The 25,497-nt window shown below is 40.5% G+C and overlaps 1 protein-coding gene across 1 annotated transcript in view; it reads left to right on the top strand.

Moving 5' to 3' along the window:
* The window catches only part of ppfibp2b (PPFIA binding protein 2b), an 80,537-nt gene that overhangs the window by 11,068 nt on the left and 43,972 nt on the right, over window positions 1-25,497 (top strand). The window contains exons 2-3 of the mRNA XM_063898105.1: window positions 2,380-2,488; window positions 8,092-8,300. Coding sequence (XP_063754175.1) covers window positions 2,425-2,488; window positions 8,092-8,300 — 273 coding nt within the window. The 5' untranslated portion in view covers window positions 2,380-2,424. The remainder of the gene's footprint in view (window positions 1-2,379; window positions 2,489-8,091; window positions 8,301-25,497) is intronic.

Consider the following 25,497-nt stretch of genomic DNA (forward strand, 5'->3'; position numbering starts at 1 on the left):
ACCATGTAAAAGAAATAGAAACTCCACACTTCTTCTAACAGGACTGAATCAACAACAACAAAACTCTTGCCATGAATGTTTTCTTTTGCTTCCATGTTTTGTCAGAGCATTCTAAAGGTTTGAAAGTGAGTACAGGAACGTGTTGTGGTGTGTTGTGTTATGAATACTCTGACTTGTCTGTTGTTTTTCTACTCTTCCTGTGACTATTTTCGACCGTGTGCTAGTTCTGTCATGGAAAGAATCAGTCTGTGCTTGAGGGCACTCCTCAGGTTCCTCACATTTTTAGCTGGATACAGTTAATAACATTACGCTGATGACAGCATTGGGTCTTTTAAAGGACAAAGATTTTAACTCATGTTTGAATGTTCACATTACTGTTTACTACACTCACGATGAACTTTGACTGGAAGACATGTGTTGTTTTGCATTATGGTTCCTCATTGAGGGCCAAATATATTGCAGCAGAAATAAAAAAACAAGTTGACTGTGATGACCAGAGTAAACAAAACAGAACAAGGAGAACATAACCAGATAATATATAGAGAGAGCAGAAAACAGAGCCATGTTTCAGAGTGAAGCACTTCAGCAGGACAGGGTCCATACAGAGCAGAGCTGTTAAGCACATCAGTTAAGCTGAGGGGGAGTCACATGAGAAAATGTATATTGTAGCACCCCAGCAGCCATGTATCAGGCACAGATTTTTTACCATGGATTGCATACCAGTGAAAAGGCAAAGAAAGTGGAGGAAGTGGTATTGCATTGACTGGAGACCACTGGAAATCAGCAGGGAGGGAAGGCATTTTGCAGAAGCATGTGCTAGCCAGTTACTTGATGTTACACAAGAGTGAGAGTTAGAGGATGTGGTCAACTCTCTTGGAACAGATAGTGCTGAATTTAAACATATATACACTTTATATAATCTTAATGATTGTATATTAGAAGAATGTACTGATACCTCTTTATAACAATGAACAGTAGTTTGCTGTAGTGAGAACATTGACTCCTGTTGACTTAGGAGACAAAGCTATCATTACTGAAGCTGTAAAAACGTGTCAAATATTGTCGTAGTTTGACAAATCATTTTTTGGATTGTGTCTTATTTCATATCTGTTTCTGCATCTACTGACATGACACATTTAAATTAAGAAATACAGACGTTCATCATACTTCAGGAGAAGACCCTACCATTCAACAAAGAGTCATGTCTGCATGCAACGCAAAATAATGCACATTCATTTTTGTCTCAATGTTGCAAACGATACGGAACTAAATAATCACAAGTCTAAAGACAAGCTTCAAAACATGATGTTACAGTGTAATCACCGTTACACATGCACGCACGCACGCACGCACGCACGCACGCACGCACGCACGCACGCACGCACGCACGCACGCACACACACACACACACACACACACACAGACAAAGGCACTGTTGTTTTAGTGGTGTGGAGTCAGTCTGTCGTAGTTCCTGAATTGTGCTGTCGCCCTCTGTCTCAACAAGACTAATATGGAGCCATTTTAAACGTAAAGTACTAAACCTTTTTTAAATCCACATATCTGAATGACCATGGTGCATGTTCGCATAAGTCCATTGGCTGTGTTTAATGCAGATTGTCAGCCATCGTGATTAGCACTGCTGCTATAAAAGTTGCTGCTGATGTAGCTGAGCATTAGGGTGCTCTGTAGAGAGTTCAATACCCCGAGGCGTCAGTAGATTACTTCATGGCCCGTCCCTTTGATTTCAGAGTGTTGACGTCTATTTGTCTATAAGTAAGCATGACAGCATAAAAAAGGGATGAGAGCCTTGAAGGAGAGATGGCAGAGAAAGGGGAGTGCACGGCAAGGGAAAAATGACAGGATGGAGGAAGAGCGGAGTGAACAGAAGGAAAGAAGGATGGAGCGGAGCCAGAGGAGGTGATGTCGGGTGAAAAGTCCTCCTGCTAAGAGGAATAGTGTCTGTCTAATTGGCTCTCAACATGCATATTGAAATTTGCTATATAGTTATATTCAGGGCCGCCCCTCCCTATACGCAGAACAGGCGCAGTGCATATGGCCTCATATTGTGCTGGGGGCCTCGTCTTATGGACGTCGTATTACAGGTCACATTTGAGACAGAAAGGACGTCTGTCATCTGGGTTGGGTTTTTTTTTACGAACTGGGGGGGGGGGGGGGGGCCCTCATGACAACATTTTGCATAGGGCCGGGCAGCACTGGTTATATTACATGAATGTATGTATAAATGAACACTGACACAAAACTCTGCAAAATGTATTTAGAAATAGCCCCACATGAAGCAGAGTTTCATTTGATATTGACTTAAGAGGAATTTGGTGGATGTGCTAAAAGGCTAATACCTTATTACCAATTTTATTTTAGTTTCAAGATCAGAACACCTTAGATCTGGCCCTTTCCACCATCACCATGGAAACAGAGGCTAGTCACATGCTGGAGGCAGCCCTGGAGCAGATGGATGACATCATCGCAGGTATGAGCTACAAAGTAGCAGCATTGTTTTTGTGTATTCACTCCCATATTAGTTTTTGGAAAATCTTCAGCATTTTCAGAATTTGACAATCATGTATCATCTGTATTATCTTGAGTTGATAAGTGGAAGACACAGGACCAACAACCAGCACCATTCTTTACAATCATATCGACCTATCCCGGCAAAACCCAGAAAGGAAGCTTCTCATTCAAACTAAATCAAAGCCTGTAGGCGTCACCAGAGAGGCTTCTACGCTCTTACATTGAGTTCATATACTACCACTACAATGTTATTCCATACAAAAGATTAAAAAAAGTATACCATGACAAGTATCCAAATTAGTACGAATAAATAGTAAAACTCACCATGCTGACTATTAGAGTCTTGATGCTCCTTATGTGTTATGTGATTCTTCTCAGCTCACAGTGGTTCTTCTCATTTGCTGAAATGTATTCATTTTATTGAATATATGTTTGGGAATTGAGGAGTTCAGTAAAGCTGTAACTGTCGCACAAAAAAAAGTTGACTTGTGAAATGCATTTAATATGCATTTAATAAGTTTCTAAAATAAATTTGAACTTAAGCACAAGCACACTCAAAAGTACATGTACTCTCCAATTTAGACTGGATTTGCTTCCACCACAATTATCCTTATATAAAGGGGAGGATGTGAGCAGTATAAGAAAGGATAAGGATATAATTAAAACAAATTAGAAATGAAGCAAAACCTTTCTGGATGAATATCAAATAAGTCACACATTCAGAACAATATTGGCAACCTTACATTAGAAAGTTGTTAGTTTATTACTGGTAGATTATATTCTCTGTATTACACACACCTGCATCACATCACATTAGCCTGCTATCTACGCTCCTGTCTCACAACACCTCTTTGCCCGATTGTTTCTTCACTTTCTACATGTAAGATTTTCCCACACTTTTTCCGGACCGATTTCTCGTTGCCATCTTTGCCTGTTTTGGACCTAGCTGTTATCTGGATTCCCCATTGAACGCCTCAGCATTCTATCCCCGACCTCGATTCCAGCCCGTATGTTTTCAGGTTCCTGTTTGCCTGTTCTGGTGGCTGCTAGGCGCTTCACCGGTTTGTGTTCCATTGTGACTTCTCAACCCCTGACTTTCTCAATTCCTGCTGTGGATTTATCCTGCCCTGAACTGAGAGGCGCTCCTGGCTAGGTGCCGCTCCTCCGTACCTCGGCTGGCAGCAAACATTTGTTCATGCTGCTGGAGAGCATGCTCGATCGGAGCGAGGCAGTTCTGTGGTGATGCACTGCACGCTCAATCCAGTGCTCAATTGCAGTTTGCAACGTCCAACACAAAATCTCCTACGGAAACTCTCAGGAGAACTGATGTTGCCTTTGTGAGCTGACCAGATTCTGCAGCGAAGGATGGCCCTCGCTCAGTCTGCGACTCCTGCTTCCTCTCCAGCACATCCTCCTCCCCCAGTACATCCACCAGCCCATCAGGAGGAGCACCTGAGCCTCAGGTTGGCACACCGGAGAGATATGCTGGAGAACCCGAGGGTTGTTACCCTTTCATCACCAACTGCTCTATCCTCTTCACTCTGCACCCTTGCATCGTTTATTGCATCTGGGGCTAGCATCATGGATGAGAAAAAACTCGCCAACTTGGGATCGGGCGGATACCTCTGCCTGGTCCTATGCCGGCCATTGCTCTGGATAGACATTTATTGGGGAGGGTCACTCATCATACAACACTAGTACGCAGTTGTTCCCTAACTGTCTTCAGATCCTGGTTCCAGCCTTCCAGTTGATCTTTCAGGGGTGCCGCTGGATTATCACCACTTCAGGGAGGTATTCAGCAAAACTAAGGTGACCTCCCTGACACCAAACCGCCCGTCAGACTGTGATAGACTAACTGCTTGTAGTTCTCCTTGTGGCCGTCTCTTCTCCCTGGCTGGACTCGCATTGCATTGATTGGTGTGAGCTTTGCGTTTGACTCCAAGGGAACAGATCCTAAATCTCCCAAAGCTTGTGCAGTCAGTGCCTCCACTAATTTCTCTCCTTGGGTGTCTTTTAATGATGCCAGCACTCTGATGGTGCGCGTTAGAAGATGGTCTGCTCTCAAGAGTGTGACAGAATGGGCCTGGAGTTGCTGAGACAGGTTTGCAAGTTCAGACATGCATCAAACATGAGTCCGAGGTCACACAGGAATTCCTTGCTTTGCATTCAACGTGCCAGGCCTCTATAAGTTTGTCTCTCTTTGCTGTTTCTTGTTTGGTCGACTGCAGCATTTTCAAAGTGTCTATTAAGTGCTTCATAGGATGTCCATACAGCCTTTACAGAACGGAAACTGCTGGCCACCCATCGCATACTTAAAACTCTGCCAATTTTCAGGACTTCTGCCAATTTTCAGGAGCCCACTTCTTGTGCTGCTTCCAGAAGCTCTCGTGAATTTTTTATTGGACTGACTGTAGAGATTGTGGATCTTCTCTAGAAACACTCTGAGGTGGTTGACTTTCTGAACCTCATTCACAGCATCAGATACAGCCAGTTCCAAACAGTGGTTCATGCAGTGCCATGTGAACAGGTTAGGGTACCTTGCTGTCAGCCTGGTTGCCACACCAGAGTTCTTGCCTAACATAACACTGGCTCCATCAGAAACAAATGAGACCCAGTTCTTTTGAAGCCACTCTTCACTGAAGCCTGCCGTGTCCAAACTGTTCAGCAGAGCTTCTTCTATATCCTTTGCCCTTTGGCTCTCCAGCTCAACCAGCTCCAGGAACAAAAATTCAGGAGTAGCTTCATCCACTGAGGCTTTCAAGTTGACAATCATGGCAGATTTGTGACTAATAGATGTAGCCTCGTCAATGAGGATAGACAACTTGCTTGAAGGCGTCCCAATACTTTGAACTTTTTTTTCCTGCATCTCTTTTGCTATGTGTTCTACCATTTTTGTGGAACTGTACCTTGAGTGCAGACTAGTGCCCATGTTGGCACAATTTTTTTCCTGAAGCTCAATGAGACTGTCATGGTCAGTAAAATGTCGGTTCATCTTTGCAAGATAGTATGCTGTTCTAAATACAGAATCTGTCTCTGCAAACACAGTCTCTGACACAGCTCTCACCAAATGTCCAACTAAATCCTGTCCACCCTTCTCCGTGAGCTCCTGGGCTATTTTGTGTGCTCTGGACGTCTCATGTCGTCTAATCTTGTTTCTCAGAGGCCTGCTTGATCTGCAAGACTGGATCTTAAAGTGCACCCACTCCTCAGACATAGAGACTTGTTGTTCTGTGAGGTCACCGGTTGATTTTGTAGCGCTGCAAAGAGCACAACCTGGAAATAAACAAAACCATGACCAATTAGCATAATACACGTTTTTACCAATAACATCTGCAGAAAAGAGCCAATATTTACTCAAAAGTATTTAATAAACTGCTTACAAAATGTACATCATGGCTAATAAATGCATGAAAAGCAGATAAAAGGAGAAAATGTTCCACTTTTTCAATAGCTAATTATTTGACAACTACTGATAACTAAAATATAGTAATTAAATGGTGCAAATGTTTTAAATGCACTTTTAACATGACCATAAATTAACTCTCATTTGCATAGTCATGACTTTATGAATTACTGTTGTTTAGATCAGCTTTCCTTTGCATGTGTGCTGACATTTACCTAACTTTCTGTCCCTCCACTCTAACCAAGGATGCCTGTTCTTAAATTCCCCAGCCTGACTTTCAGTCCACAAGGCTGGCCAGGAGCTCTCATATGTGTCATCATCTGAAACAAGGAGATAATATAAACATTGTGTTCTGTTTATGACTGCACATACACACATACACACACACAAAGCTACACACACACAGCTACATACATACACACAAAACACATACATCACACAGACACACACACACACACAGTATCTCACTCCTTTTCTCTTCCATTGATCCACCACACTAACGTTGATCAAGTTAGCTAGTTCTAACCAACTATCCCCTGCTACAGTTACGTTAATGATAACCATGCTAATTTCACATACTGGGTAACTTTGCTGTTTTCCTCCGAGTCTGAGAAAGGAACTCAAGTTGTCGGGGATAATAAAGCTCTGTCATGTGTGATGATGGCGTGGATACGGAGGCACCTTTTTTCCAGCGGAGTTTGCATGTCACCTTTTGGGGCTCGTCACCTGATGCTCAGAAGGATCGCACACTTTGGATATCCTGCCCCACAAAATAATTTGAGGACCAGGCACAGCTCTGAATTAAGTCTAAGGAGGATTCTGGATGACGCGTCATAGCACATTTTTGACAACTCGGCTAATGACAAATTAGTCCACGAATATTTTCTTCGCCGACGAACGATTAGTCGACTAATCGGGGGCAGCCCTACTTTATTCTCATATGCACAGTAGCTACAGTGTAGATATGGCAATAAAAAAGTGCCCGGCTCCTCCAACAATGCAACATGAATATTAATAGAACATAAAACTAATAAAACCAATACAAATAATGAAAGAAATACAAATAAAATAGTGCAAGACAATATTGTGAAATGTGCAAGTAAATACAAATAAATAAACAAATATTGCAAGAAGTCTATTGACATGTAAATGGACCATCATATATACAAGAACAGATTGTAAAATTATATATTGTACAGAATAAATTATATACCGTTATATATATATATATATATATATATATATATAAATATATACTGTTTATTACCGTGATAATTATTAAGATAAAAAAAATCATAGTTTACAACAGATGAATGCTTATGGAGTAACTTAACAGAGCTCAGGTGTTTAATAGTGTTATGGCCTGTGGGATGAAACTGTTTCTGTCTGGTGGCTCCATCCTGGTGATGTGCTGTGCAGTCTTCACCAACCTCTGTAGAGCCTTACTGCTGAGGGCGGTGCAGCTGCCATACCAGGCCGTGATGCAGCCGGTCAGGATGCTCTCTATGGTGCATCTGAAGAAGGTCAGGATGCTCTCTATGGTGCACCTGTAGAAGGTACAGAGTATCCTGGAGTCCATGTTGAACCTCTGCAACCTGCGGAGGAAGAACTACTCTCCACCATAGTCCTGTTGATGGCAATGGGGGCGTGTCCGCCCTCTCTGCTGCTTCCTGTAATCCACAATCTCAGCTGACTTTGTTTTGACCACCTCTCTGTACTCTCTGGAGCTGTGTGTGGCCATGCAGTGAGAACAGGGAGTAGAGGAGAGGGCTGAGCACGCAGCCTTGAGGGTCTCCGGTGTTGAGGATCAGGAAGGAGGATGTGATGTTTTCCACCTACACTTATTTGAGCCAAGTCTCCATGAAAACCATAATGTTACAGTTCTTAATGTCCCATTGAAAAGCCATCCTGCTTCTGAGTTAATCCAGGGTCTGATTTGCATCAAAATAAAAGGCAGGTGGTCATAATGTTATGGCTGATCGGTTTAAATTTTGCTTCCTAGTTTTCAATGCTCCATACTCGACGCTGTTGTAACAGCTGGTAATACACGTAGCAGATCACTTTTGATTTGCAAGAATGTTTTAGTTTTTGCATTATAGAATTCATAATGTTTTTATGCTGAGTAACAGTCTGTTCTCTCCTATCTGCTTCACATCCAGGTTCCAGAGCAGCAGCAGTGGAGTTTTCTAACAGCATGTATGAGCAGGATTTACCCGTCAGTGGCACTCCTCTGCAGCTCCTTCAGTTAGCTGAGGAGCTCAAACTTGCCTTGGAGCTCCAACAAAACCAGGACGAGAGAGACAGCCTCAGAGCACAGCTACCTGCAGAAACAGCACAGCTTCTCATAGACTGGCTGCAGAGTGGAACTGTGAGTACTTCACAGGGAAATACTTTAATTTAGCTTCCACATGTGTAGTCTAACGTAAGATGGGGTAAACTTTCTGCAGTGTAGTGTTCCAAAATTGACAGTTACAGCCACACCTACAAAATAATTCCCTCTTAAAGGGGTAGTTCAGAATTTTGGACATAGGACCTCATTTCCAAGTTAGCCAGTGTGCTATTTATCAGGGGAGACCGTTTTCAACACGTTTCATCCTGTCTTTCTAGTTGCAGAGTTCGCTGGTGCTAGGCTAGCGCAAGTCAACAGTTTCTGCTAGCCTGCCAACAAAAACAGTCTTACCCACTCCACAGTACACCCGAGGCAAATAAATTAGTGTTAGAAATAAAACTACCCATGCATCACATTGCATTTTGAGGGACCAGTGTCTCAGCACTAGTGTAGTTTATACTTGGTTCCCTGTAGTTGGTAGCTACGGCAGCGGCGGACTGATATTAGCTGCTAATAGGCTACTGGCTTTATTATAGTTTATTTACCTGCCACTGTCATTGCTACAGAATCAGAATATAGTGCTTGAAGGAATTTTATTAGACTAACCAATCAACAAGATATGGCCACGTTTGAAAACATACCGATGTGTCAGATTTTGAAGACCGTGATGAGAAATTTGTTTTATCCAACGAACCGTACCTGTACAAGTCGGAATACACTGATGAAGAGAGATAGATGCTCAAAGGGCAGAAAGAGAAAGAGCATCTATAGAGACAGCCTCCGGTGGAGCTGCAGTAGAGAACTGGGACAGAACATCGGGAGATTGGTGGTGCCAGTGCAGAAAATGTATACAAATGCCGAGCTTACGTGACTTTTCTAACAGCAATTTCTTAAACTTAGCGGTGAGCCCAGCAGGTATTTACCAAGAGTGTGTAACTATACCGTTAGCTAACGTTGTTAATCTCCACAATGTATTGAACTGTAACGTTATCCCAACTAACGTTGTCAGTCTCAATCTATCAGTATGAAACGTTATGAAAGGGGCTAGGTTTATCAGCTAGAGTTGCCAACCAAAAGTGAATACCTGTTTATCAGTAGCTGTTGGTGCATCTGGAAAGACAGTTGGCACCGCATTCGTTGTCAGTAACTTGTGGTCCTTTAGATTGCGGGGTTTTTCAAAGTCGTCTGGTCTGAAATGATCACTACACATTCGCCCCTTGAGTTGAGTCTCCGCCGGTGTGTTGATGTCCAAGCCAGCAGCAACAAGCCACAGTTGATTTGTTTCTGGAGCTCGCACTGGAAATTAGTGGAAACTTTGTGGTGCCCATCTGTAGCGTTTATTTTTACAATGTGGAAATGCACACTGAATCACCATGTTGCTTAGTCGTTGGTTTACAATCCAATGCTTCAATCCCACTGTACTAATAGGCAGAGACGGACTGGGGCTAAAAAAGGCCCTGGACTTTTTCAACAATTTAGGCCCACAGCCCATACGCCATTTTGTGTTTAAATAACCACTTGCCAGCGTTTCAAGATACTATACCAAAAGCCTTATAGACTGAAGATATTCACAGATAATAACATTACAGAATCAATGATCATTTCTGAGTTGTTTATACAAAACATCAATAAAACCACAATAAAACAAAAGTATTTCCGAACACTCACAAAGAAGGTAGCCCTAACCTATATTAACTTGAACTTGGAGGATAGAAACTTTATTTATAGGTTGCTAATGAAAATGTATGCAATAATGTGGCAGTAAAAGCTTACTCAACAGGGCACTGATCTATGCACCTCTATCTATAATGAGCTCACTGCCCAAGGACATTACGATGTCCTTCTCTATGGCCATAAGCATAAATGCTTCGAGATGTTCCTGGGAATTAGTGCTGCTCAATCTATTCTTTATATATTTGAAGACAGAGAAACTTCTCTCACAGGCTACTTGGGTCACAGGAAGAGTGAGGAGAAATGTGTAGCTTAGGCCAAGGATGTGATAGGCATCTGTTAACAGGTTGTACCTTGTCAGAATCTGGTAACAACATGCTGGGCAGTTTTTACAAGCTTTGCAGGTGCTCAGTTTAAGTTCCTCCTCTTCCTCTTCTGTGTCTTTGTTCTCTTCTGTCTTTTCTTCCACCACTGTCCTAACTTTGTATTCATCCAACACAGACTGTTTCAGACGTGACCATTGTGCTACCAAACACTTAAGCTCACTTTGCAAATTAGCAGCAGTTGCATTGCTGTCAAACTTGAGTAAGCATTTGCTCAACCCTTGAAAAGCAGTATCAGGCAGACCTGATAAACAAACTTGGGTAAAGTTTCTTGGGTCAATGGGAGCCATGTCTGCATAGAGGGAACCATGGGATAGAAAACGCCTTTGGAGGCTCCCTGTAACTGTGTCCATCACCTGGTTATGGACCTCTGCTTCATAGGCACTGTTAGCATTTCCAAAGCTCTCATCCCTTGCCATTTCACCATCCATCATCTTTGTTCTCCTCATCCTTTTCTCTGGAAGAGCTTCTTCCACTTCCCTATCACATTCCTCCTCAGACAATTTTGTATTTGCCCACTGAACAAAAACATCAGCAGCTTTCTTCACTGACTCAAAATCTTGTGACATGTTCTTGAGGGCATTTTCAGTGGTCAGAACCATTCGGTGAGCAGTCAAGATGTCTAAACCATGCGTCTGCAAGTATTTGGAGAGCGGTGTTGTGACTTCAAAGATCCCGAGGAAAAGCTGAGCAGTCAGAACGGTCTCAAACCTCATTAAACCCTCCAAATACCCTTTTGCTTTGACACGCGCTGATGTCTTCAGGTTAAACTGGCCTTCAATATTTTTCAGTGCCCTTATGACATCAGTGTAGACACACTGGCCTGGCTTCCCAAAGGACCCAAAAATCTTCCCCAAAGCAACATTCTTGGCCCACCACCTTGTTTCTCCAATCATGGAAAGACGCTTATGTCGACTGTCTTGACTTTCCTTCTCCCACACATTTATCCTCTGGTATGACTCACGAAAGAAGACAGCAATATCGTTCATTAGTGAGAACAAGGATCCACTGGCAATAGCCACTTCAGTTGTATCAGCCAGAACCAGGTTTAACACATGTGAATAACACCACACATGCACTTGGTTTGGCGCTTTCGAGGACAACAGAGCGGAAAAACCTTTGTATTGGCCTTGCATATTGGATGCACCATCAGTGGCATTACTGATGCAGTGGCTGATCTCCAATTCACATTTCTCAAGGACATCTGCAAGGACCGTGACAAAATATTGGCCAGTTGATGCTTCAGACTTCACCACTGCAAGAAGCCTTTCCTGAACTGTGTCTTTGACATACCTTAAGACTAAAGAGCACTGGTCTTGGGATGTGATATCTTGGGTTGTGTCAATCTGCACTGAAAACATCTGAGCCTCTCTAACCTCTTTTGCAATGGTCTCCTGTATAAGTTGCTGCACTGTAGAGATGACTTTATTCACAGTGGTTTTGGACAAAAATGTCACAAGAGAGCCTCGACCCTGATCTCCTGTTTGATGCACCTTGTTACTTTTCTCACTGCACTCAGTGAGATGTTTCTTCAGACATACATCATATTTCCCAAGAAGAATTACAAGCTCCAAAAAGTTACCATGGTCAATACTCAGGTCATCCAATGTGTAAGCTGCTTCAGATTGTGACCCATAGCAAAGTCCTCTCTTACCAATGACTTTAACTATTTCAACAACTCGCCCTCTTTTCCTTATTTGGTCTCTGTAGGACACTATATGGGGACCATGTAGCAGACTGGCTATATCAGCGTTTGATGCACGTAAAAAATATGCTTCAGCACACACCCTATGCATGGCCCCCCTTTCATGCTACTCTACTCTTTGATTGACATGCTTCCAGTCCTGCATTCCACTTAAGAAGGGATTTGTTTCATATGGCTTGGAAAATGCCAAACACACTGTACAATATAACGTGTGACTCTCCTCACAGTATGTGAGCCATTTGCGATTTGTGCCATCTTTACAAATGAACACTCTCTGCAGAGACACATTTTTGGACTTTTGCTGGGGGTGATAAGCAAAAAATTGTTCCAGGCTGTAACTGTCTGACTGTCTGGGCATTTGAAATGTTGTGATGCTGAGCATCCTGGCGCATCCCTGCACTCTCCCTGTCATCTTTTGAGCTGTAACTATCTTTTTCAACCTGAATTAACAAATGATAAATAAACAAATGCATATATATATATATATATATATATGTTGTTAGGCAATGTACATAGCCAAAACCTATTCAATATTTCTTCTATACCATAACTTTTAATAAACTATACTGTCCAAGTATGAAGAAGACAATGGCTGTGCCTAGGCTACTTTTAATTAGGCTCTGCCAATTTGGAAAAAAAAAGGACAGAATAGTGCTTGCCTGGCTCAATAGGCCTACTAAATAGCTCAGTAAGCTTTTGACATTTTGATGCGTCGGCCTCCAATGATTTGGCCTTCTTCTCCTTCGCCTTCTCCCAGCCACTTTTCTCTTTACGCTTCCTACCTGACATTTTCTTTAGGCCTATACCTCTTCTTTGTGTGTTTTTTTGTTTTGTTTTGTTTCAAGTTTGGTACCTTTCCCCATGTAATCGGCCTGCAATATGGTATTGGTGCCCTCTATTGTTTTGACTTGATATCGCTAATCTTTTTTTTTTCTTTTTCTGATGAACCGTAGGCCACATAAAGGGACGGCCGTTCTGGACTTTGACAGAACGTCCTACTGGTCAGTCTGCCCCTGCTAATAGGTGTCCTGGCTGGAGTGCGCTTCTCTGTTTACTTTTCGGCACAGCTTCGTTACTACACAACTAACCGAGCCAAGTATAATTCCGCCGCTGCTGAGAAGCTAGTCCTTCAAAATGTTATGCGGTCATTGCGATGCAAGGATAGTTTTATTTCTAACATTATTCTATCAACACAGACATTTTCAATCGATAGTCTGGCGTTTTAATTTATTTGCCTCGGGTGTATTGTGGGAGTGGGTAAGACTGTTTTTATTGGCAGGCTAGCAGAAACCGTTGACTTACGCTAGCCTAGCACCAGCGATCTCTGCAACTAGAAAGACTAGATGAAACTAGTTGAAAACGGTCTCCACTGATAAATAGCACACTGGCTAATTTGGAAATGAGGTCCTATGTCCAAAATTCTGAACTACCCCCTTAAGATTCAAAGATGCAAGACTTTATGGCTTTTATGTTGTTTTTGAGCTTTTAAGATCGCGAAAAAGAGTTTGATAGATGTTGAAAAACATGAAGAAAAGGCTGAAGATGAGCAGCAGTCTTGACTTGCGCTCGGTTAATTATTCAGGCTATTCAAGCTTGAGGAACTGTCTTTCTTTTTTTGCAGCATTGTGTTTTGTCCTGTAGTTGCGTGCATGTGTGTGTTTTAAAGGTCCCCTGTTATGCAAAAAGCACTTTTTGATGGAGACTCACAAAGTGTCAGAAAATACAACCCTCTCTCTTTTACTCCTAATCCACATCTGTTGACCGCTTTACAGCCAAACTTGTTGTTACTGCATAATTGAAAGCTGCTGCTGACCAATAAGAGAAATCTGGGCTTTTTCGGAGGGGAGGGGGTGAGGTGTTCAACTGATTCAAAATTAAGCTGGATAAAACTATATTCAGACCGACAGTATGAGAAGAATAAAGTTAGGGTTAGGTTTTTTTTAACATTACTGCATGTAAATATATTCTAGGAGTCTCCAAAAATATGTAAATGAACCTGAAAAGGGGTATAGTGTGAGACCTTTAACATCTTAGGATTTTAACTTCAAATTGCAAACGGCAACCTCATCATTATGATGACAGTTTGCCTTTTGCATTTACAGTGATTTCAAAGCTAGGGAAGGAAACTTGGGGAGGTTAGGGAGGTTTTCCTCCGAGACACTATTACAACTCGACTATGATCAACTTCCTGCCTCCTTCACACCCTCTGCCTCTCTTTCTGATGAATACTCACCTCTCATTGTTGCATGTTTGGACGCACTCCCTGGACTTTCTGTCACAATTCTGTTTGCAAATTAGCTGGTGCAGTAGTCAGGTGCTCAAAACTCTTAGGATTAAACTGCTCACAGTAAGATAAAAATGCTAAAACCTTTTTTCCTATTGGCCTTCTTTTATTACTGCAAATGTAAACAGAAAATGTATTGAATTTTCAGTGTTTCATGACAAATTCACTGACATGCAGCATTTATTCGGTTGAAAGATTTTGTTTGCTGCAGTTGAGTTTTACACATTGGTAGAGTCAATTGGGACACCTTGGATCCTGTTCAGCAGCTTACATTGTTTCAACAGAAGATGTCTCACGTTTTGAACGCAGTCACAGGCCAACCATTCTCTGTGAAAATGTGTTTCTTACTCTGATCTATCCCTCCCCCCTTTAATTCATTCCTGCCTTCTGCCCTGATTGTTAGGGTGAGGCTTGAAGGTGGACCCAAGAGCAGTAAAAAATAAATAATTCAAGTATCCTTAACAAAAAAAGAGCTCTAATTCAAAAGGCTGATTATAAAGAATAAAGAAAAACTGAGAACAACCAGACATTTAGCAACCGGATCCAGGATCTGGACAAAAACCAACCCAGTCTCACGGCATTTTGTGTTGTAGTCACGAAATGTAATCTATTGATTCATGTTCCCCAACACGATTTTGACTTTTTTTGTGTGTCACACATAACAATTCTAAAAGCAATGTATTACTATTGTTAGTATGTTTCGTGCATGCACTACGTCTTTTTTTCAGGGCAAGAGTCGAGCCTTTGGAGACTGGAAGTGGTGTGGTTTATCAACTTTTGTCTTTCTCAATATCAAGCCACAATTATTTTTTTAATTTTGTCTGACTTTTTTGCCGTCAGTGAGGAAGAGAGTGGGGGCTCAGAATCCTGGATTCTGTATTATTTCAGCGTTTTTACCTTCTAATTTGTTATTATTTCCGAAACCACACACTGTTATCTACTCAACATCAAGACACAATTATCCTTGTTTTTATTTATTCATCTGATAGTTAATGTGAGACTTTTTCGCCGTCTGTCAGAATCGAAAGTCGGAGCACAGGAAACTGTATTTTTTTACCAGTTTCTTTTTATTTCAAAATAAGAGTTTGTTGTAAAATAATGTTTGATATTATAATAGATATCAAAATAATAGAGTAATAAGCCTTATGAGTCGTAACTATCAACAGCAAATTCTGGATTCCGCTCGAGCAGCCGAACGACTGCGTAGAATTCCGAACATTCACAAAATACAAAATATAAGGATTTGAATGAGTCCACCCACACACCAGAAGAACTACACACACACTGGCTATTTGTGTGTTTCACCACATATTCTATGGGGCATCTCTACTAGGAATTGTAGTTTTAAAATACATTTGTATATTTCCCATAATTAGAAGTTGCCAGTATTAAACTGTGTACACCCCTGGGGGTTTAGGGGGTTGGAAACCCATTGGTGTTATCAAATTTCAAAATATAATTGATAAATGGGTGAAAATTTCTTGCGTCAATATTGAACAGTATTCATATACTGTTACCCACATGGCAGCTAAGGTCAGAAGAGCTTTATTTAACAGCTGGTTCTATGTTTCTGACCCCTCCTGTTGTTAGTTGATAAGCTTGTACATGCACATGTCAAGGTTCAGCGGGGCATTTTGCAAATATGGCAGTAGCCATCTATCATCTTCAGATCAACATGATGTTAAGAAATTATTGATTTTGATAACTATCTAACAAAACCATAATGGTTAACCACAAGTTTATTTAGAGGATATCCTAGGATATCCTATTCTAGGCAGCAGTGCAGTAAAGTAACTAAGTACATTTACTCAAGTACTGTACCAACGTGCAATTTAGTTTAGTTTTGCAATGTATTGCTACTTTGTACTTTACTCCACTTCAATTCAGAGTTAATAGTGTACTTGTACTCCACTACATTTATTTAATACCTTTAGTTACTTTGTAGATTTGGATTAACGATGTGAAATATAATCAACCCTTAAATCAGACTTTAGTTCCACCTAAGTAAGTCATTAAAACTAGCTGCATCTTTACCATCTCCACCACATCCCAAAGGTGCTCTATAGGATTGAGATCTGGGGACTGTGGAGGCCATCTGAGTACAGTGAACTCATCGTCATGTTCAAGAAACCAGTTGGAGATGATTTGAGCTTTGTGACATGGTTATCCTGCTGTACGTAGCCATCAGAAGATGGGGACACTGTTTTCATAAAGGGATGGACATGGTCAGCAGCAATACTCAGGTAGGCTGTGGCGTTTAAATGATGCTCATTTGGTACTGAGGGGCCCATAAGAATATATCCCCGACACCATTACGCCACTAGCCTGAACTGTTGATATAGGGCAGAATGGATCAATGCTCTCATGTTGTTTTTGCCAAATTCTGACCCCACCGGCCGAATGTCGCAGCAGAAATCGAGTCTCATAAAACCATGCAACATTTTTCCAATATTCTATCGAGCCAGTACCAATTGTAGCCTAAGTTTCCTGTTCCCAGCTGACAGGAGGGGCACCCGGTGTGGTCTTCTGCTGCTTCAAGGTTCCACGTGTTGTGGTTCAGAGAGGGTCTTCATACCTTGGTTGTAAAAAGTGATTATTTGAGTCACTTATGCCTTTATGTCATCTTGAACCAGTCTGCCCGCTCTCCTCTTACCTCTGGCATCAACAAGGCATTTCCCCTAGAGAACTGCTCACTGGATATTTTCCCTTAATCAGACCCTTCTCTGTAAACCCTGGAGATGGTTGTGAAAGTCCTAGTAGATCAGCAGTTTCAGAAACACTCAGACCAGCCTGTCTGGCACCAACAACCAAGCCCCGTTCAAAGTCACTTAAATCCCCTTTCTTCTTCATTCTTATGCTCTGACTGAACTTCACCAGGTCCTCTTGACCATATCTACATGCCTAAATGCATTAAGTTGCTGCCATGTGATTTACTGATTAGAACAGCCGTACCTCATAAAGTGGCCATTGAGTGTATTTCACAGTACTTTGCCAGGCTTAATCTTTATCTGTAGATACCCCCAAAGCTTTTTCCCTATTCAAAAGAAGACAAAATCTTCAAGTTTAAAAAAAAAGTTTCATCAAAGCCTAATTAGTTTGTCTGTTTTGCTCATCCTCCTATCAATATCTTTGTATGTCCAGCACTAAACTGTTATATTCTAGATATCACTTACAGTTTCTTCTTCATATTTGCTATTCTATATTTCTATCATTGAGCTTCTACTTTCCCCCTATTTTGTATCTCCTATTAATATGTTAATTTGTTTTTCATGAAATATAACATATTCAACAGAACATGCCGCAGACATTAGCAACACAACCTACCTGCATTGCAACGACTCTAAACGTGTCATACCGTGTATGACACGTTTAGAGTCGTGTGAGATTGAAAAAACGACAAGCTGGTAAAGTTTATGACAGCTATGACAGATGCATTTTGTTTTGCACACATTCCTTTACATTTTAGTTTACATTAAAATATGTTGTTATGCCTACTAAACATACTGAGACAAATAGTAACGTTCTTGTTGCAGAGTTTGTGAATGAACCCAGGCTGTTGCCTGGCAACATAATCATGTTGATAGTTAATAATGCTTATTACTGTATATTGTTTTGATATTTGTAACACCAAACCGAAGAAACAATCCACAGCAACATAGAAAAGATGGTCATAATATGACCCAGTGGTCTAGTTAATAAACAAAATAATATCAAACAGACGGCAAAAAGTCAGACAGGTGGAGAACAAACATTTGTAAATTAAGCAGGAAACAATACACACACACACACAACTAAAATCATGACACCATTTCAATTTTGCAGTGCCCGGTGAGCAATGGGGTGTCAAATGCACTTGTTCAAGGACTTAAACCATACGGCTCCCAGTCCAAGTTCCTACTGACTGGGCCACGTGTCAATATTTCAACAAAATAACTCTAAAATATCTTAAAGACATGCAATTTAATGATTTGAGGAAGGTTAATGGGTTCTGATTTGTACAAATGCAAACTTTAAAACATTTAAAGGTTTTCAAAACAGCAGATAGGTTTACAATAGATCCCCCTAACAACCACAGCTTGTTGTTTTTCCTGCTGCATGTGTTCCCCACAGAGTACTCTTTCAGAAATACCTAGACGGTAAAGAGAACATTGGGAGGGAAATTAAGATAAGCTGCTTGATACACACAAAGTTGATTCAAAGTAGGAATTGTGTGCTACAGTATTTCTGTTGCATGTTGTGTTTTTTGATCCACGTCATTTAATTATTTTATGAGAAAGTCGAACTAAGGTGATGACAGAAAATAAAAAGGAATACAGGTAAAAAATGACCACCTACTCAAAGTGCTGCAGAATCGTAAAACATCAAGGCACCCTGCCCAATTTGAAATTTGAAATTTTTTTCAAAGCCTGATTGAATTTAATGCCAGAGTTATGCTAAATTACTGTTACATTTTCTGGAACAAAAACACATGGCTATGGTTTGTGCACGATCTTGATTTCGTACTTTGTGTGAAAACTGTTGATGTGGCCCGTACATTTCAACAGCAGAGTAACAAAAGCCTGGTTTGGTTGCTCCCTCGTCTCATCCTCTCCACCTCGCTGCTTCTCCCAGCTGACTACAGGAACATGTTTAAAGAAACTTCTGCTCTGCAATGACTCTGCCCCCTGTGGGCTTTTGTGAAAGTGATATTCCAGGAAATACACACTCACAGATACAGACATGTAAACACAGGAAGTCTCATAAGTGTGTTATTGGCAGGAAGTTGTAACTGGCTAGTACAGATCTGGAGAGTGGTAACGGTTAGACACACCCTGCTTTTTTACGGACAAGATTACAACCACCTTCAGCATTAATCTTGTTTCCCTTACCCAGTTTTAAACTAATAACACCTCAGTATTAGGCAAATAAATATCCTAATCTAACTATCTGTTTTTGTTTTTATCTTCTTTTTGTATATTGCAAGTAAAGAACAAAACAGTATTTGTAATTCAGACAAATGGCTGACATAGTTATGGTAAACAGTTTTGTAAAATACACAGGAAATGGAAACCTACAACACAAATATGTACCATAATTTAAGGGTTATACATTACAGCCTGTTGCTGCTTTGATCATAAATGTGTGTGTGTGTGTGTGTGTGTGTGTGTGTGTGTGTGAGTGTGTGTGTGTGTGTGTGTGTGTGTGTGTGTGTGTGTGTGTGTGTGTGTGTGTGTGTGTGTGTGTGTGTGTGTGTGTGTGTGTGTGTGTGTGTGTGTGTGTGTGTGTGTGTGTGTGTGTGTGTGTGTGTGTGTGCGTGCGTGGTAGAGAGAGAGGGATTGATAGAGGGAGGGGCAGAGGGAGAGAACATGGGCCAAGACCCAGACACAAACAGATGACAGAGAAACCCTCCCACTATCCCCTGTCTTCCAAGGCTCGCCCATTTGGCAGTGACACGGACCTCAGAAAAAGAAGAGGAAAACAGAAAAGAAAGGGAGTAGGAGATAGAGAAAAGTGACGGGAGGGAGGAGAAGATAACACATGCAAGGGTGTGTAGGAGGCAGTGAGTTTCTGAGACAAGTGGGAAAGTAAGGAGAGAAGTACTGTAAGAGGAGGGGGATCAACAAAGGGAGTTGTCCTAGTCAGAAGGAAGAGATCTTAAATGGCCCTCCTACACAGCTGTGAACACTGCAGTCACGCACTCTTACATCACATTGCTCACATGCTACCGCAGTCTGCTAATTCAGGAATCCACTCTTAGTTTGCCCCCTCTGTGGGCTCCCTACACATCCTCTCAGACAGTCAGATACAAGCAGACACACACAGACAAGGACAGGCAGGGCAATGGACTGGGAAAATGGATACTCCCATTGATTTCTACAGCCACTTCTCCTGGCTCAAAAAGGTGAGTGTTTAATTAGACTTCTTAATTCCTTAATTTCAATTAATTCCACTTTTTTGTTATCTTTGAACTTCCCTTCTGTTAGATTGAAGCCTTGAAAGACATACCAGGCCCAGTGTATGATGCTGCTGGGTGAAATCAGTGACAGACTTTGTGATATTAAGATACAAGTTTTTAGGACTAGAGGTCTTGATTATGGGCTGGGTTTAGTGTTGTCTGGTACCTTATTTCCCCTGCATAGTTCTGCTTGAAAAGTATTAACTCACATTTAATACTTTTGATACCAGGAATCAAACGTTGATACCGTCTCTTTTGTTGTTCGCCATTGTGTATATTATTTGTTTAAGGGATTCTGAGTGAAACTAAAATGCAACACTTGCTGGATCCTTTTATCAGCAACAGGATAAAGGGATGTTATGTGGACTATGAAGTACAGTAGGGTATGCATACTTTTACAGGATGCCCTTTAAAGAAAATGTTAAATTGAAAAAGGACAAATTAAAAAAATTGCCAGGATGACCTGTGACACGCTGTGATGGCCCTGTTTGTTTGTTGGACTACCTTATTGAAGCCTCACATCTGGAAGATCATCTTGGTTGTCTGGCTGTGGCCATCTTGTTTTGTTAGGCCAGAAGTAAGATGAAAGGGTGGAGTATAGTATATCTGAACCTAAAAATGACTTTTTCAAAAAAAGTTCTAAGAGAAAAAACTCAAATCGCAGATATCGTGCCATATTGTTTACTCTAAATGGGGAGAAAATGGACAGAATTAGGAAGGGGGTCATTTTTCTCATTGATTTCTACACACAGACTTCTTTCTGCAACCAGTGTAGTTGTCCTAAACAAAAGGAGAGAGCGCAATCTTGCTAAACCATGCAATCAAAAAACCAAATTATTATAGAACATATTAAGCCCTGTAAAATACAGTCATTTCCTTTTTGTCAGCATTATACATACAGTGACATTTAAATTGACCTTCTCACAAAAACTAATGTAGTAACATTTTTTCTTTCAAAAACGAATATTTCAAAAATATTTCTTAAAAAGTGCCAGTTTTGTAGTGCACATAAGTGTTGCTTCCCTGCATCACTTATACTTTAAATTTCAAACAAAATAAGCTGCTTAACAATTGTGAAAATCTATTAAGATGCCTGCAGATGGCAGGTGGCTCTTCAGTTTATAATAAAATGAGTAAAAACAAGTACAACCTTGTGTCATGTCATACTCATTTTTTGTATCTATTCAATTGAGCCTGCCAAGAAGATATCTTCTTTAGACTATCTATAACATTAATCAGCATGACAAAGATTTTATGGGAGCATAATTAACATTGTCAATAAAAATGATATTTAAATATCATGATTGGCAGATATTATATAACTAATATTCTGAATGCCACCAGCTGACCTTTAGATTCAATCCCACAATCAATGCTGTTCAGAAATAAAATTGAAAAAATATTCAATTTAAATACAAATCTAATGGCAATGTCTACATCCATACAAGTTATGTGCATCCTAAACCTAAAAAAGTTATCACCCTTCTAAATAATTTGAGGATCTAGGTGAGTAAAAGCATGGAATTTAGAACAGGCTTTGTGGCAGCTCCAAAGACTACTGCATGTGCTCTAACTTTATGGAAAAGGGACAGTTATATGGAGAATTTTTTGTGAATCATTTCAGAGTAGTCGTGTCCTGCATGTTGTCATGCATTCTTAGACATTGGCATCATGCAGTTTTTCTGTCGCCAGGAAATTATCTCACAAGAGAATTTTTGTAATTAACTTCAAACATAAAAAAGCTCAGAAAACTCATGCACATGGTTTCACTTACGATGAATTGTCATACTGTCACTTCTATTACAATCAACATTTTATAATTACTCTCCTACAGGAAAGTACATTTGTTAGATAAGAATGTTAAACGCTGATTGTATTTCCCAAAAAAGGGCTTATGTCAAGGACTTAACCCTGTCACTAACCCCTTGTTCTCCCTCTCACAGTTTCTACCCATGCCACCCATCTGGCGATGAAAGACACATAGCAACATACTTGCCTGGTTTCTTTTATCACCCCCTGTAAGCGCTGTATCACCTCGCTGATGTGACTCAGCTTCACCACAGTATGATGCGACTGCTATCTATCTGTGATCACAGCACTCTATATCTAAGATACTTCCTGACATCGTCCACTGTAGTGACAAAACACAAAATATACCATTATAGAAATGCAAACATAAGGGTGAGGAGTAAGACATACCCTTTTCAAACTGCCATGTGTGCCATAGCTTTCAACACTAGGTGAATAGGTTTAATGTGTCCATATGGTCAGTGTCAGTATGCATGCTCTGAACTCACTGACCTCAGCTGCAGACAGATCATCAAGGGTTACAGCTGACTTTAGAGTTGTTTTGTCTGAGGCAGTTAGACCCATGTATGGCTAAGTCTCAATATGATTTACATTCTGTATTGGCTGTCAAGCTAAAGCTGTATTTTCTTAACTTGCATTATTAATTAGTGTGATATTGAAGTAGAACATAGCTGTATCAATGTCTGCATCTAATCAACAACTTATTGAAAATCAAATAAAGAAAGACATTTCGACAATATTTATTGTCACTTAACATTGATACAGTATATACATAAATATAAAAAACTTTAGAGATATATAGTGATATTCTGGGGCTGCATATAAAATTAAAATAGAGAAAATAAATAAAATAGCTTTTGAAAAAGTGTGCATTCTTAAAAAAACGTGCTGCTTTTAAAAAAAATAAAAATAAAGTGCAGCAGCAGCTTGAGTTTCCCTATTTCAGTTTCACATCTTGACTTAACAGTCTCAGACCATTTTGCAATACATCAGTGTCAACACATCATACCAACTGAACAGTTTGAAAGTTTCTCTTTCGGTCCCTCTTATATCCCACCCCCACTTTCTTTGGTTCAGTGAGAGAATTGAGCTCGAGCTTGTCCTGCCATGATTTAAAAATCTGCTTATTTTCAGCTCAGACTTGGGTGTGATTGTTCAAAAACCTTGTGCTTTTTCTCATAGTGGCGTTTCTCATTGGCAATTAGAATGCAGATGTTTACATTCCCCCATTCACAACTGGGTCATTGTCATGACAGAAGGCATTTTAGGCATTGCAACCATATTTGCGAGTGCAACAGCTGTGAGGTTGACTGTTGACACACAGAAATGTAACACATGGACATAACAATGCTACCATTTTACATCAGTTTTTATTTGATGTTGAAGTTTTTCTTACAATTTGTGTCCGACTGTAAATCCTGCTACTAGTGCTTTTAGCCACCTCTGCTCAGCATAAACAACTCAGAGTCCCGAGCTCCTCCAACAATACAACATAGTTATATAAGACAGGGGTTCCCAAACTTTGCTATGGCAAGGACCCCCATATAGCCTTATCCTCTGGCAGGGACCCCCGTTGCAATTCTTTTTTAAATGATGTGTAAATTATGATGGCGAATATAAAAAATTAAACATACAGCTTCTTAATAAATTTTCTTAATATATATATTTTATTAATAATCAGTTGTTCTAACAGTAAACATGTTCTTGTTTTTATCTTTTGTTTTTCATTCATTACATTCGTTGTGTCTTCTGTTATAAACATTCTTAACTAAATATTAAACAGTAATATCAACAGTAAACTATAAAATATTTTTAAAGTGATTTATGTCTTAATAATATTATATAATATTTAATAGTAATATGAACAACAAAAATATTTTGTTTGCATTTTTGAAAGTGATTTCTTTCTTAATAATATATATAGAATAATATATAATATTAAACAGTAATATTAACAGTATTTTATTTTTTTGTGCTATTAGTTCATTACATTCAGTGTGTTTTCAGCTTTAAACATTCCTTGTCAGTTCTCTGTGTGTATGACTGTTCCCTCACTAATGGGAGGGGTGATCTTGGTGGCTCCTACAGAGTTTATCAATCCTAGGTTTTAGGTTTGTCAGTGCCAGACGAATGTCATTGTCCACTTACAAACATGCTCTGTGCTTTGTGTTCAATACCTTCAATGTAGAAAAGCCAGACTCGCAGAGGTATGTGGTGGCAAATGGAAGAAGGGATTTGAGAGCCCTCTCAGCCAGTGCACGATAGTCTTTTTAGACATACAGCCAGTACTGTGGGAGTAAAACAGCTTGAAATGTTACCTTCAACTCCCATTCATTTGCCATGTCTATGAGTCTCTCCTGGGACATAAGATCCAGACTCTCACCTACTCCTGGGGCAAATGGGTTTCTTATCCAGTTCTGATTTGAGTTGTCTTCCAGGTCAGGGAAATAGTCTTTGAAATATCCCAGCAGGTGCGCTAGGTGCGACTGGATCAGTGGTGAAATGATGCCTGGATCAACACAGAAGCGCTTGGTGAAGCTGTGGGAACATCTCTGTCACTCCCTCCTTTAGTTTGGTCGACCACAGGGCGATTTTCTTTATAAAAGCCTGTACTTTGTCCTGCGCATGTAATATGTACGTCTCACGCCCCTGCATACTCTTATTCAGGACATTTAGATGCTGGAATATGTCCGACATGTATGCAAGTTTCCGAAGCCATGAGGTATCTGAAAAACGGCCAGCCACTTGATGATTTTCAGAAGAGAGGAATTCACCAATTTCCGTTCACAGTTCAAAAACATGATTCAGCACCGCCCCATGGGAAAGCCAGCGCACTTTTGAGTGGAACATTAACCCCTCAAACTTTATGCCCGAGTCGTTACACAAAACAGTGAACAGTCAATGTTTTAAGGGCGGGGAATGAAATTCACTACTTGTATAACTTCCTGTAGTATTTTATTTACTATTTTATTTCTCTTATTTGCACCATGTATGTTGAGTTGTTGGAGAAGCATGGGACATAAGATTTTCATTGCCAACATATACGTTGTATATGCTGTGCATATGACCAATAAAACCTTGAAACCTTGAAAGTATCTGATGTAGTTCATCATCCATCCATTCAGCAACAAGTGCCTCGCGATGGAATATGCGTGGCACTACATTCGGGGCCTTCTGCCGTATCAAAGCTGTCACTCCGCTTCGTTAGCCTAGCCGCTGCCCCATCTGAACCCACACCTACACATTGAGCCCAGTCAAATCCATTTGAGAGGATATATTCATCTAAAACTTGGAAAATGTTTCTTCCTGTGGTCCTACCTTCCAGTGCTTTGCAAAATAATATTTCCTCCACAAAGTTGTCTTCTGAAATGAATCTGATGTATGCAAGCAATTCTGCGACATTTGATGCATCTGTGCTCTAATCCAGCTGCAGAGCGAAATATTAACTA

This window comes from Eleginops maclovinus, chromosome 2, assembly GCF_036324505.1.
Source record: "Eleginops maclovinus isolate JMC-PN-2008 ecotype Puerto Natales chromosome 2, JC_Emac_rtc_rv5, whole genome shotgun sequence".
NCBI classification, from domain to species: Eukaryota; Metazoa; Chordata; class Actinopteri; order Perciformes; family Eleginopidae; genus Eleginops; species Eleginops maclovinus.